The sequence below is a fragment of the Aptenodytes forsteri genome, unplaced genomic scaffold (genome assembly GCF_000699145.1).
Source record: "Aptenodytes forsteri isolate BGI_AS27 unplaced genomic scaffold, ASM69914v1 Scaffold290, whole genome shotgun sequence".
Lineage (NCBI taxonomy): Eukaryota > Metazoa > Chordata > Aves > Sphenisciformes > Spheniscidae > Aptenodytes > Aptenodytes forsteri.
Window position 1 is genome coordinate 688,788 of NW_008795244.1, and position 11,363 is coordinate 700,150.

General features: G+C 51.9%; 1 protein-coding gene across 1 annotated transcript in view; it reads left to right on the plus strand.

Moving 5' to 3' along the window:
- Window positions 1–11,363, plus strand: part of SGIP1 (SH3 domain GRB2 like endophilin interacting protein 1) — a 41,500-nt gene that overhangs the window by 27,684 nt on the left and 2,453 nt on the right. The window contains exons 19-25 of the mRNA XM_019471909.1: window positions 2,545–2,604; window positions 7,941–8,052; window positions 8,463–8,618; window positions 9,100–9,232; window positions 9,525–9,727; window positions 10,311–10,375; window positions 10,941–11,105. Coding sequence (XP_019327454.1) covers window positions 2,545–2,604; window positions 7,941–8,052; window positions 8,463–8,618; window positions 9,100–9,232; window positions 9,525–9,727; window positions 10,311–10,375; window positions 10,941–11,105 — 894 coding nt within the window. The remainder of the gene's footprint in view (window positions 1–2,544; window positions 2,605–7,940; window positions 8,053–8,462; window positions 8,619–9,099; window positions 9,233–9,524; window positions 9,728–10,310; window positions 10,376–10,940; window positions 11,106–11,363) is intronic.

Here is an 11,363-nt window from a genome sequence, read left to right on the forward strand (position 1 = left end):
GCTGCCACCTTACAAGCCCATGGGGACGGCAGCATTGCTACCCCAACACCATCTTTGATGGCTGGAAGACGATGGGATGGCCTGAGCCGTACGGTGGGTGCCGTCCCTGTGGTGCCAGTGGCTGCACGTGCCCGCCCAAGCCCTCCCCATAGGTTTGCTGGAGTCTCCGACCTACGTCTCCATCCTGTTGTTTGCTTCACTCTCAAGGTGTCGTAGAAGCTTTGTACCCGTTCGCCGGCTGTTGGTCACCGTCATAGCATGCTGCTGGGAAAAAAAATGCATCTCAAGCAAGGGGCCAGTCAGCCCCGAGCATCCCTGGTGTGTTGGCTGTCGGTCCTGTCTGTGCCCGCTGTCCTGCAGCTTTGGCAGCGAGCCACCATTGGTGGGGCTGGTGGTGGCCTCAGACGGTGCCTGCGGGCACTATGGCCATCGGGCGCCTGGGGCCACGGCGGTAAACATGATTTTGGTGGAGGGGAGCAGCCAGGCTGAGGACAGGGACAGTCATGGGGGATTCAGGAGGCTGGGAGAAGTGGCTGTGAAATGGGGGCTGCGTGCTGGTCCTGTAGGCTGAGCAGGCGATGGGTCCCTTAGGCTCTCATTTTAAAATTTATTTTTTTTCTAACACATATATTTTTGTGAACAAAAATTGCTGCTTGATGTTTTTAATGACGTACCCACCCTGAGCAGTGGAGGCTGACGCGGCTGCAGGGGGGCAAGAAGCTGTGCCCACTGGCCCCAGTGGCTCCCACCCCCTCTGTGGGGGCCTTCCTTGAAAGAGAGCTGAAATCAGGGCTCTCGGGTCACCCCTCAGCAAGGGGACACTGAACGGGGCAGCCAGGAGGAGCAACCCCATATTGCAGGTTTTGCACTTCCAGCTCCATGCAAACCAAGTGGTGGGTGCCGCATTGCCAGGATTTGGACTGGGAAAAGCTGGACAGGGGGCAGGCAGGGGCAGACAGGGTTTGGGAGCCGCTCCAGGAAAGCCCAAGAATCTCCCCGTTGTCCCCACCAAGGCGGCTGGGGCGAGGGTGGGCACTGGCGCTGGACGAGCATCCATGCAGCGCTCACCTTGCTGCAAACCCATGGCGGAGGAGAGAGCACGTCTAATTTCTGGGTTTGTTATGCAGAAAGAGGAAAAGATAAGGTGAAAGGTGTGCAGGGCAGAGGAGGCGCTGGGGAGCAGGGCTGCGTGGGCAGGGACGACGGGCAGGTCTGTGTGCACGACAGCGGCTCGGGGACTGCTGGGGGCCCCTTGGGACTGGCACGGGATTGGGACACCCCGACCTGGCTGGGGCTGCCCACAGCCCTCGGCTTGCCGCTGGGTCCATCTCCACCACGCTCTCAGTCTCGTTTCTTGTGGCAAAGTCCAACGGAGTTTGTCCAAGAGCATGTGGAAGAGTTATTTCATTTATTTGTCCTCCGTGCTGTTCTGGTTTGCTTTCATTGTGGTTGCATGTGCAGTCTGAATAATTTACTGCAAAGAAAGAAGCTGTTATTTCTGTGTCAGCGACCCTTCCATTATTTTTCTTGTTAAAATCCTTCTCTGTCTCTTTTTGTTGATACAGTGCGCTGCTTAATTTCATTTGGGATTTTTCATTTTTTTTTCTTTCCTTTGCGTTTCTTCTGCTTATGTTATCAGAAGCTGATGCTTTTATTGACAAACTGCCCACGTTTGAAAGGCACTGTGAAACGCCTGCAGGTAGTGTACTAGCAGGGCGTTTTTGAGACATCTGGCTTCAGAGCGGGCGGCTGCGGGCACCCCAAGTGCCTGAGCCCTGGCACCCACCGCTCGCAGCACCTTGCATGACAGTTTCTCAGTGACAAAAAGGACTGTGAGGTGAAAGGCTATCACCTCCTGAATTCAAAAGCGTTCATTTAACAGCGAAAAAGCCGGTGTTTTCCCCTTACCCCTAGTTATTTCAACAGTACGTGGTGTCTAACGTGGCTTTTGAGGTGGTGTGAGTGCAGGGAGCTGGTGGTTGTAACAGGAAAGGAAAAATTCCGGCTAGGCATCTCCTGCTCTGTGTGCGTGTGTCTGTTTATCTGCAAGTTTTATGTCCTGAAATGCAACAGAAAATACCTACGTTTCACTGTCACTTATTTTGCATACCAGTGTGGCATGCAGTTGCAGCATCCCATTGGGGAAACACTCGCTGTTGCTGTTGTAGCACGGCAGAGACATCGCTGGAGGTGAAGAGGATAAGGCGTTTGTCAAAATCAGTGCAGTTAGAATATGCTGACGGAGTGCATGAGACAAGAAGCCTCTTCTACTCTAGACAAAAAAAGAGAAAACCCCCCAAAAATCCTTACCAAGCGGGCAAAAATACTCTTCCATCTGGGCTTCCATAGCTTTGCTTTCTGCTTTCTGTTTCCTAAGCCAAAACCAGAGTTTAAAAGTCCCCCCTTTCCTTGCACGTGAACGGCTTGCAGCGCCTCGTCCCCTCCCCGTAGCGAGATAAATGACCTGCTCTGTGACTCACACTGTGTCCTTCTCTCTCCCTCTCCTTAACCTTTCCCATCCCGCTTCAACTCCTGGCCATACAGAGAATGAACAGCCTTCCCTCGTTTGGTTTGACAGAGGAAAGTTTTATTTGACTTTCGAAGGTAAGTAGTGCATAGCATACCCGGTAACGACTTGCTCTCCTTGCTCTTGCTCTCTGACTCCCAGGGTTTCCTTCAAAGGCTCCAGTCTGGCTTTCCGTGCAAAATGCTATGGCTACTTAGATGACATCACAAGTTTGACCGGACTAATTTTGATTTGATTTGTGCCATTTGTACCAATGATCTGTTTCCCTGTTTATTTATTAAAAAAAAATCCAAACAAGCCAAAACCCAAAAGAATATTCTCATACCGAGACTGCAGTGAAAACCAGAGAGCGAAACCGCTTGCATTGCCGAAGAACTTGACTCTGTCAACCAGGGCTTCTTTCTACTCTCCCTCGCAAGCTGCTCGTTACCCTGAGCGGGCTGTGGCACAGTGTGGTTAATTAAAAACCAAAGGGCGATGGGTTCTCCGCCAAGCCGGGGCCCCCTCCCCACCTTCCATCAGATTTTTCCATGGTAAGGGGTTGGGAGCGTGCCGGCACTGCCAGCAAGCATAGCTGAAATGCCACCAGGTTGTGCTGCCAGGTGGCTGGTCGGAGACGTTGTGGGTTTTGGGGTCCCTCGTTGATGAGAAGGCACGCTGGGGAGGATGCAGGGGGAGAAGAGCTTGTTTTGGGGCAGATGGGAGCTTCTCTGAGCAGCATCACATCTTGGAGAGGGCAGAGGCACGGGTGCCTGGGCAACCAGCCCCACCCCAAGAGCTCTGAGGCTTTGGAGGAAGCCTCATCTCACAGACACCATGCCAACATTTTTCTTTAAAATAAAAGAAAAGCAGGGAGGTTTGCTAGCAGCAGGAATAGGTGTTTTAAAACCCAAAGGAAGCGCTTTGAAGCTGTTGTGGTGCTTGCAGGCAGAGCTGGGTTGAGGCTAGCTGGGGGACGCTGCTGGCATGGGGCATGCTGGAACACTGTTCCCATGGGTCTCGCTTTCTGTGAAGCATGCGATCTGTGTCCCCTCCAGCACATAGCCGAGTGGCCCGGGATTGCGCTGCCTAGCTGCTGAGCACAGAGTGTTGGTGTTTATGGAGCAAACCCTGTCTTGGTGAGCGTGATGCCGTAGCAGCAGCAGAAGGCAGGGAGGGAGGTGGTGGTGACCAGGGGGGTTGGTTTCTTCTTTCCTGCTTTCTTGCCTTTTAATCGGCCACAGCTGCTGGGCCCCAAGGTGCCCACTCCAACGGCAGCTCCTGGCTTAGACCTGGGAGGGGGCCAGGGAGGAACTGCTTCTTCCCGATCCTCATTGCAGTTTTGCTGTTTCCAGCAAAAAACCCTTCCTGGGTTTCCTTTCCCAGGTGCCAACTGCCTGCCCAGAGCTTCTGGAAGAGCTGAGCATGGCAGGGCAGGGGCTGGCGAGGGCTGTGCCGGTTGATTGCTGGGGCAAAGCAGCCACCTTCAAGTGTTATTCCTCAATACGTGTCCCCTGGCACTGCGCATCCCTACTGACTCCCCTGCTCCGTGTTTCCTCCTCCCCCTCGCTCAGTCTAGCACCAGCACTGCGAGCACGTCTAGTGTTTGGGGGTTTTCTTGCGGTTTTGCATATTAATGTTTTTGAATGGTATATTTGAATTCTTGTACTTTGTTCTGGCAGTGTGAATGGTCTAGAGCAGGGCGGGTGGGTTTGTCCAGGGCATGCCTCCTGGCCGGCACAGCAGGAGGGCTGCAGGAGCGTGGCACTGGCTCCAGGCTCATCTCACATCCTGGGAGGGAGCTGTCTCGCTTCCACACACTGTATTTCCTGATCTACCCCTAAATCTTTAAGTCCAACTTAAGCATTGAAGTTTAGCTTTTTTTTTTATCTCCAGGGAGGTGAAAGGAGATCTGCTGAGTTTGGTATCTGTAACTCAGGGCATGAAATGCCAGAAGAGAAATGATCTTTTGTTTCTGAGTTTGGGTTTTTTTTGTGAAGATCCATGTATTTGCAGAATGTGGGGTAGTTTGTTCGTGTGTGAAAAGACATGGTGCAGCTTTGGTGATGCTCTCCTGGATACACGGGCAGAGCTGTGTACCAAGATCACTAGTACTCAGCTGTCATTCCTTCACACCTGTATTTTCCACCTTTGTGTAGGGAAAAGTAAGGCAAATGAACCTGGTGTGCTGCTTATGGCTGGATCCAAAGCTCCATAAAGTGGATTTTTTTTTTTCTCCAGTATTATCAGGTCATTTTGCCAAGAAGAAAAGTTTCTAAAAATGACTTCTGAAGCAGTCACTGAAAAGCCAGATTTTTGGTGGAGGCGTGCCACTTGTCTCTCAAGTTTCTGGAAAAGAATTCTAGGGCTTAAAATAGATTATACTTTTCTTTTTACATTAAAGTTTTTATTAAAAAAATTGTTTAGTCTCTGAAGCCATTAAGAGAAGAATATATAGGTTCGGGAGGGAAGAGTGGAGAGAACCGAGAACCCTGAATGCCAATTACAGCTACATGATTTTTATTCAAAGTCAGATTAGAAATATTGAGGATGTTTTGTTGCTGTTGCTGTTCAGTTGAACTCAGATTTTCAAAGGCCAGCTGAGCCTGGTAATAGAGATACGCGAGACGAGCCAGTTTATTCTCGCACATACGATTTTTCATTCTGGAGAATGAAGAAATCTCATATACGTACAGAGAAACGGTGGAAGAAATGACAGACTGAAAATCAGGGAAAAGGCACGTTGGTATGAGAGACGCCTACCCCTCGTTCGATGCTCCAGTGCAGGGTCTAGGCTAAACCCAGCTGCAGCTGGAGCGTGTATGTTTGGGAGGTGGTTTTTCTTCTCTCCCAAAGAATAATGATTATATTGCCAAGGATCATGGGCTTTGCTGCTGCTGGACAGCTAAAGACCTTCCTCTCACCTTCCCGGCCGAGATAAGCCTGGTGTTCCTCTGCTGGGTGATACCTCCAGTTTTCACCACTCTATAGCCAATCTGCATTGACGTTTTTGAATCCCATCTGTATTTCTGGGTAGATATGATGAGAATATTCCACCACGTTCGGCTGGATTCGATGCGCTGGGGGGTCGTTGCTTTGGGTGTGGGGAGCGAGGATGTGATCTCTAAGCTCGCTGATAACGCAGCAGTGGTATCTGTGGAGAGAATTTATAAAAAATATGTTACCCTACCAGTCCACGGTGCTGCCCCATGGTGCTGCACGTCCCCTCTGCCAGATAGCCAGGTATTGCAGCGTGGCTGAGGTACTCTGCGTGTTCGGTGGTTTTGCGGAGCTGCCCGTGCTTTCATGCCTGGCTGGCACTGACATGAAGTGTCTGCTCCTTAAAGGGATGTTTGTCGGGTCCCTGATGCATAGCTCGGGGCTGTGTCCTCAAAAGCAGAAGGCTTGGGGTGCCACACGCTGCCTCCTTGGAGTCATTAGGATAATTAACGTGTGTGTGGCGATGGGTCTGTCATGTGCGGGTGAGATGCTCAGCCTGCCCATTATTCCGGGCTGTGACTGAAATCACTTACTCCCCTGAGTCTCTTAAGATGTATGACCAAGAGGGAGACGCGTGACTACATTAATTTTTTACAGCCTTTTAGGCTACATTAGACTTTTGAAGGGAAAATCCCAGCACCAGAGAGGCTCATCTGTGCCTCTAGGAGAGAGCAACTTTGGTTTGATACATTAACACACTGCCTGCACGGATGCATTTGTAAGGCGCGAGGAATCTTCATCTGTGAATGCCACATTTTTTCACAATTAATATATCAAAACTCAAAGTGTAATTTAAGTGACGGAAGTGCTTTCCCCAGGAGATGTTACGAATCCTGATTTCCTGTACCCAAACCCTATTATTTACTCGCACAAAATTTGCAGCAGCAAGCCAGGACCTTACTGTACATCACACAAAACCCACGATGCTTAGACACGAGGCAAAAAGCAACAGGCAATGGGGCAGCAGTGTGAAGCAGCAGATAAAGAAGGGAGGGTATTATTTTTGAAGATAGTCCAAGCAGAAAAGCAGGAGCTCACCAGAAACACACTGCATTTCAATCAATCACTTTGCTTTTCCCTCGCCCCACTGCCTGCGGAGGTGCTGCCCTTCCCCAGGCTGGCATTTAATCTTGTACGGCTTCGGCTGAAGCTGGCACACACTTGCATGCTCTAAACAAAACCCTGGGCTGATTAATAGCCCGTTTCACCTGCCTGATTCAGACCCTGTAAATGAAGGTAACAGAGTAAGGGGGTGTCGGGGACCCCAGGTAAGCTGCCCCTCCGGAGACCTTTGCCATTCCTTTTTAGCTGGTTTGGGGCAAAATAATCCTTGTGCTTAACCTGATGTACAGACTATGATATAAAAAAGAGGTTCCAAAACGGTGCAGAAAAATATATAAGGCTGAACTGGCTGTGCCAGGGCAGGGGTAGTGACCTCTTGAGGACTTTTTCAGGTGCCCGGGGGATCAGCGCCTTGTACATTGGGTGGGCAACCAGACACTAACCCCAGGCTGATCTTTCGGCACTTTCCCCAGGGGAGAGGCGAGAGCTTTGCCGTGCCAACAGCTCCCACTCGCTCTCCTCTTGGTGGCAGGCACAGGGAGTGGGACATTGCCCTTCACACAGGGTTTCGAGCACGCCTGCAGCTTCTGGTGTACGCTTGCAGTGATGCTTTCATCCTCAAATGTTTTTTGGAGACAGGCCAGCAAAGGGAAACCTTGCAGGGCTGGATTATTTTAGAGCCTGGCTAGTGTCCATGGACGCACAGCACGACCAAAGCAAACTTTTCCTCTTTTAATCATCTAAATAAACCGTGGATTGATTGCTTTAGCTTTTGCACCCAGAGTCCCATGTTCTCCTCTGTAGTTCCAGATTTCTGATGATTTGCAGATTTGCCGTAGCGTCCCGTGGGCTTTGTGGGGTGAGCAGCCGTGCGGGGGGTTTGCCAGGCACACCGGGCAGGAGAGGGGAGCATGCCGCAGATTGCAGGGGTCCCCGCAGGTTGGAGTTCCCACAGGCAGGAGTTTAGGCAGCGTCATGCCGACATCCACTTTCCCACGGGCAGCCTGAGCTCTCCAGCCAGGGGACAACGAATCTCCCCAGCCCCTCTTGCCAGGGCCCAGAAGCCTACTGCAAAAACTGTCATGCAAAGCCTGCCGTGTGGCAGCCTCTCCGGAGCTGTGCCACGGGGGTGCCGCTGCCCCACATGCTGCTCATGGCCGGGGCTCCTCTGTTATTTTCTTTGCTTGCTTTTGAGGAGGGAAAAGATAATTTTAAAATGTTTTTAAAGCCTCATCCAAAGCCGGGAGGACTTTTTCTTAATATTTGCCCATAAAGCTAGGCTGGGGCTCTTGGTGAGCACCTCCTCGCCCTGGCCCTGGGGGGGACCAGTGCCATTTGCATGTAAGAAGTGGAGGTTTTTGCTCTGTTGCAGGCTCATCGCGGGGACCCAGCCCCCTCACCATGGGGGCCCAGGACACCCTTCCCGTCGCTGCCGCCTTCACGGAAACCGTCAATGCGTACTTCAAAGGGGCCGACCCGAACAAGTAGGTGCTGACTGACGGGGTCTGGGTGTTGATACAGGGGGTCCTGGGGTCAGGACAGGCTTGGGGTGCTGTTGAGGCTTTGGTGAGCATCTCAAGGTGTGGGGAGGGAGGAAAGGAGGTGCTCTGGGCTTGGCACGTGCGTGCTGGGGTCAGTGTACTGCACCAGGTGGGGGTCCAGGGTCAGGATGCTCCTGGAGCGTCCCCACAAGCATCGGTCCCCATCCCTAGCAGACTGCCAGCCTTTGCTTCAGCCTGCTCTGGTTTAGGACCACAAGAGGCTCGTTCCCCCGGCGCGGAGGGTGGGAAGCGGAGGGCTGTCACTGCACCATCCCTGGTGCGAATCCTCCCTTCCTGCTGCGTTTTGAGCCCCCCGTTTCCTCCCCCCTCGGTCTCCGTGTTCGGCGCTGCAGGTGTATCGTGAAGATCACGGGGGAGATGGTGCTGTCGTTTCCAGCGGGCATCACCCGACATTTTGCCAACAACCCTGCTCCGGCTGTGCTCACCTTCCGTGTGCTGAACTACAACAGGCTGGAGCATGTCCTGCCAAACCCCCAGCTCCTCTGCTGGTAAGCCCCCGCCTCACCAGCATCCCAAAGGAAGGCGGGTTTCCACAAAAGTAGGGTGCTTTGCAAAAACACATGGCCCGAAGTATCTTCCTTGGAAGCCTGCCCTGATTTTGGGAAGGAAACTCTCAAGCCCTTAAATGTTTGCGGGAATACTCCCTCTGAGAGCAGGCCCTTTGCCAGGCAGAAGAGCATCAGCAGAGAGGAGCAAGTGCTTTGATGGGGTTTGCTTGTTTTGTGCCTCACTCTGCTGTTTAGACCTCCTGTTTGCAAAATGAGATGACCTACAGGTTGCATCTGCTGTGCTTCCCCAGAAGTATCTGAGGGCAAGCCAGAGATGTGCGGGAGGGAGGCAATATTTCTCTAAATGTAGGGTTAAATGTGGTCCCAGCTGGTGGCCGGCGCTGCTGTCCTGCATGCTTTGTAGAAAAGCTTTCTTCTGCCAAGGTGGCTTATGCAAAGGGTTAATTCTCCCTCTGTGCAGTGACAACACACAGAGTGACGCCAACACGAAGGAGTTCTGGGTCAACATGCCAAATCTGATGACTCACCTAAAGAAGGTATCGGAACAGAAACCGCAAGCCACCTATTACAATGTGGATATGCTCAAATACCAGGTAGGGGTTTTTTTGTAAGATAAAACTGTGCCAAAAATGTGTGCTTAACTTATAGATTTAAAAGATGGTATTTCCCTAGTGCAGAGTGGAGATAACGTGAGGTGGGGGCATGCTATCCCACTAGTCCCTTCTGTATGTCACTAGATTGCCTGATTTTGAGCCCAGTACAAACTTTCTATGAGAATACAAGGTATTGTCTCTTCTGAAACCAAATGCAATTACCGCGTCTGTAAAATGGGATTTCTCCCTTCACCCCTATGGAAACTAAATGTTTTTTCTGTCATTTTGGAAGGTATCTGCCCAGGGTATTCAGTCTACTCCATTAAACCTTGCAGTGAGCTGGCGGTGTGACCCTGCAAGCACTGACCTTCGCATTGACTACAAATACAATACAGAGGCAATGACCACACCAGTAGCTCTAAACAACGTCCAGTTCCTTGTCCCTGTCGACGGAGGAGTAACCAAACTTCAAGCTGTGCTTCCTCCTGCTGTCTGGTAGGAATTGCTCACCCAACAAAGAGCTCGTTTGCTATCTCTGCCATGTCCCCGCCTAAAACAGCTGTCCTGCCTGCTGACTGCAGAGGCAGGATCACCCTCGGGAGGTGTCTGCGGGCGGGAGCTGGGGGCACGCTGGGGACCCAAACCTGTCCTACTCTTGCAGGAGGAAGCATGCAACCCCACTCTGATTTTCTTTCTTGCCATTCCCACAAGCAAGTGGTCAGAGCTGAACGCATGTGTGCAGGCAGCAGAATAACAACCCTTATTTTGTGTTTTGGCTACTTTTATCTGGGGCTCAGAGGGATGCACAGCCGTCGCTGACGTAGGCACGGACGTGCACGTTTGCAGTGGGGAAGCAGAGCACAGCCCGGCCCCGCTGCCTCTCACCCATCGCTCACCTGCAATGCAAGAGTGGCATTTTCCTGCTCGGGTCAAACCCAAAGCCAAGCTCCCAGAACTGCAGCTCTGGAGAGCGGCACCAGAGCTGCTCCCCCAGCCCACACGGCCTTTAGCAAAATTCAAATGACTCCTTTGTAATTTCTTGTTTCCTACAGAAATGCTTTTCTTCATGTGTTTTTAGGAATGCTGAACAGCAAAGGATATTGTGGAAGATCCCTGATATCTCTCAGAAGTCGGAAAATGGAGGTAATCCTGCAAATGTGCATGTTATTAACTCTGAATACTTAAATCAGACACTGACCCGTTTATCATGTCTGCACACAAGTCCAGACACACAGATTCCTGCTGGCGCTTGTCGAGGGAGGATGCTATTTAAAGCTAGGAGCAAAGAGCTTTGAAAAGCAGGGATACGTGCCACTGGTACTGTTTTGCCAACCGCTTTGGCACCATGGAAGGGTATTAACGCACTGGGTTTGGATGTGGTTGTTTGCCAAGTCCTTTGCTCCGTTGACCCTCTCCTGCATTTGAAGGCTGAGGCCCCACGTTGCATCCCCGTCGGGGAGACCACAGCCTCCCACAGGTCACTTCTCCATGTGTCACCCACACAGCTCAGCTGCTTCATATCGCTGGGGTGTCTGAAAAGTAAAAATCTGCTGGGAGGATGAGGGGGTTCCCCAGGGGATGCTGCTGGCTCAGGTACCACTGTGGGAGGGGGGGGAAGTCATTGCCTTTGCTGGCAAATCTGGCCCTGGGATGCGCGGTGTGCCTCTCCGGGCTTGTAAGGGTCTCGTGCGGGACTTTTAAATTGCAGGTGTGGGGTCTCTACTGGCCCGATTCCAGCTCTCGGAGGGGCCGAGCACCCCGGCTCCCCTGGCCGTGCAGTTCACCAGCGAGGGGAGCACGCTGTCCAGCTGCGACATTGAGCTCGTTGGTGCCGGTTACCGCTTCTCCCTCATCAAGAAGAGGTTTGCGGCAGGTAGGTGCCTCGCCAGCGGCTCCTCTTGGGATGGCAGATGGTAGAATCATAGAATCATTTAGGTTGGAAGTGAAGAAATTTTCCTCATGTCCAATCTAAACCTCCCCCGGCACAAATTGAGGCTGTTTCCTCTCATCCCAACACTTGTTACGTGGGAGAAGAGACCAACACCCACCTCGCTACAACCTCTTTCAGGGAGTTGTAGAGAGCGATGAGGTCTCCCCTCAGCCTCCTTTTCTCCAGGCTAAACAACCCCAG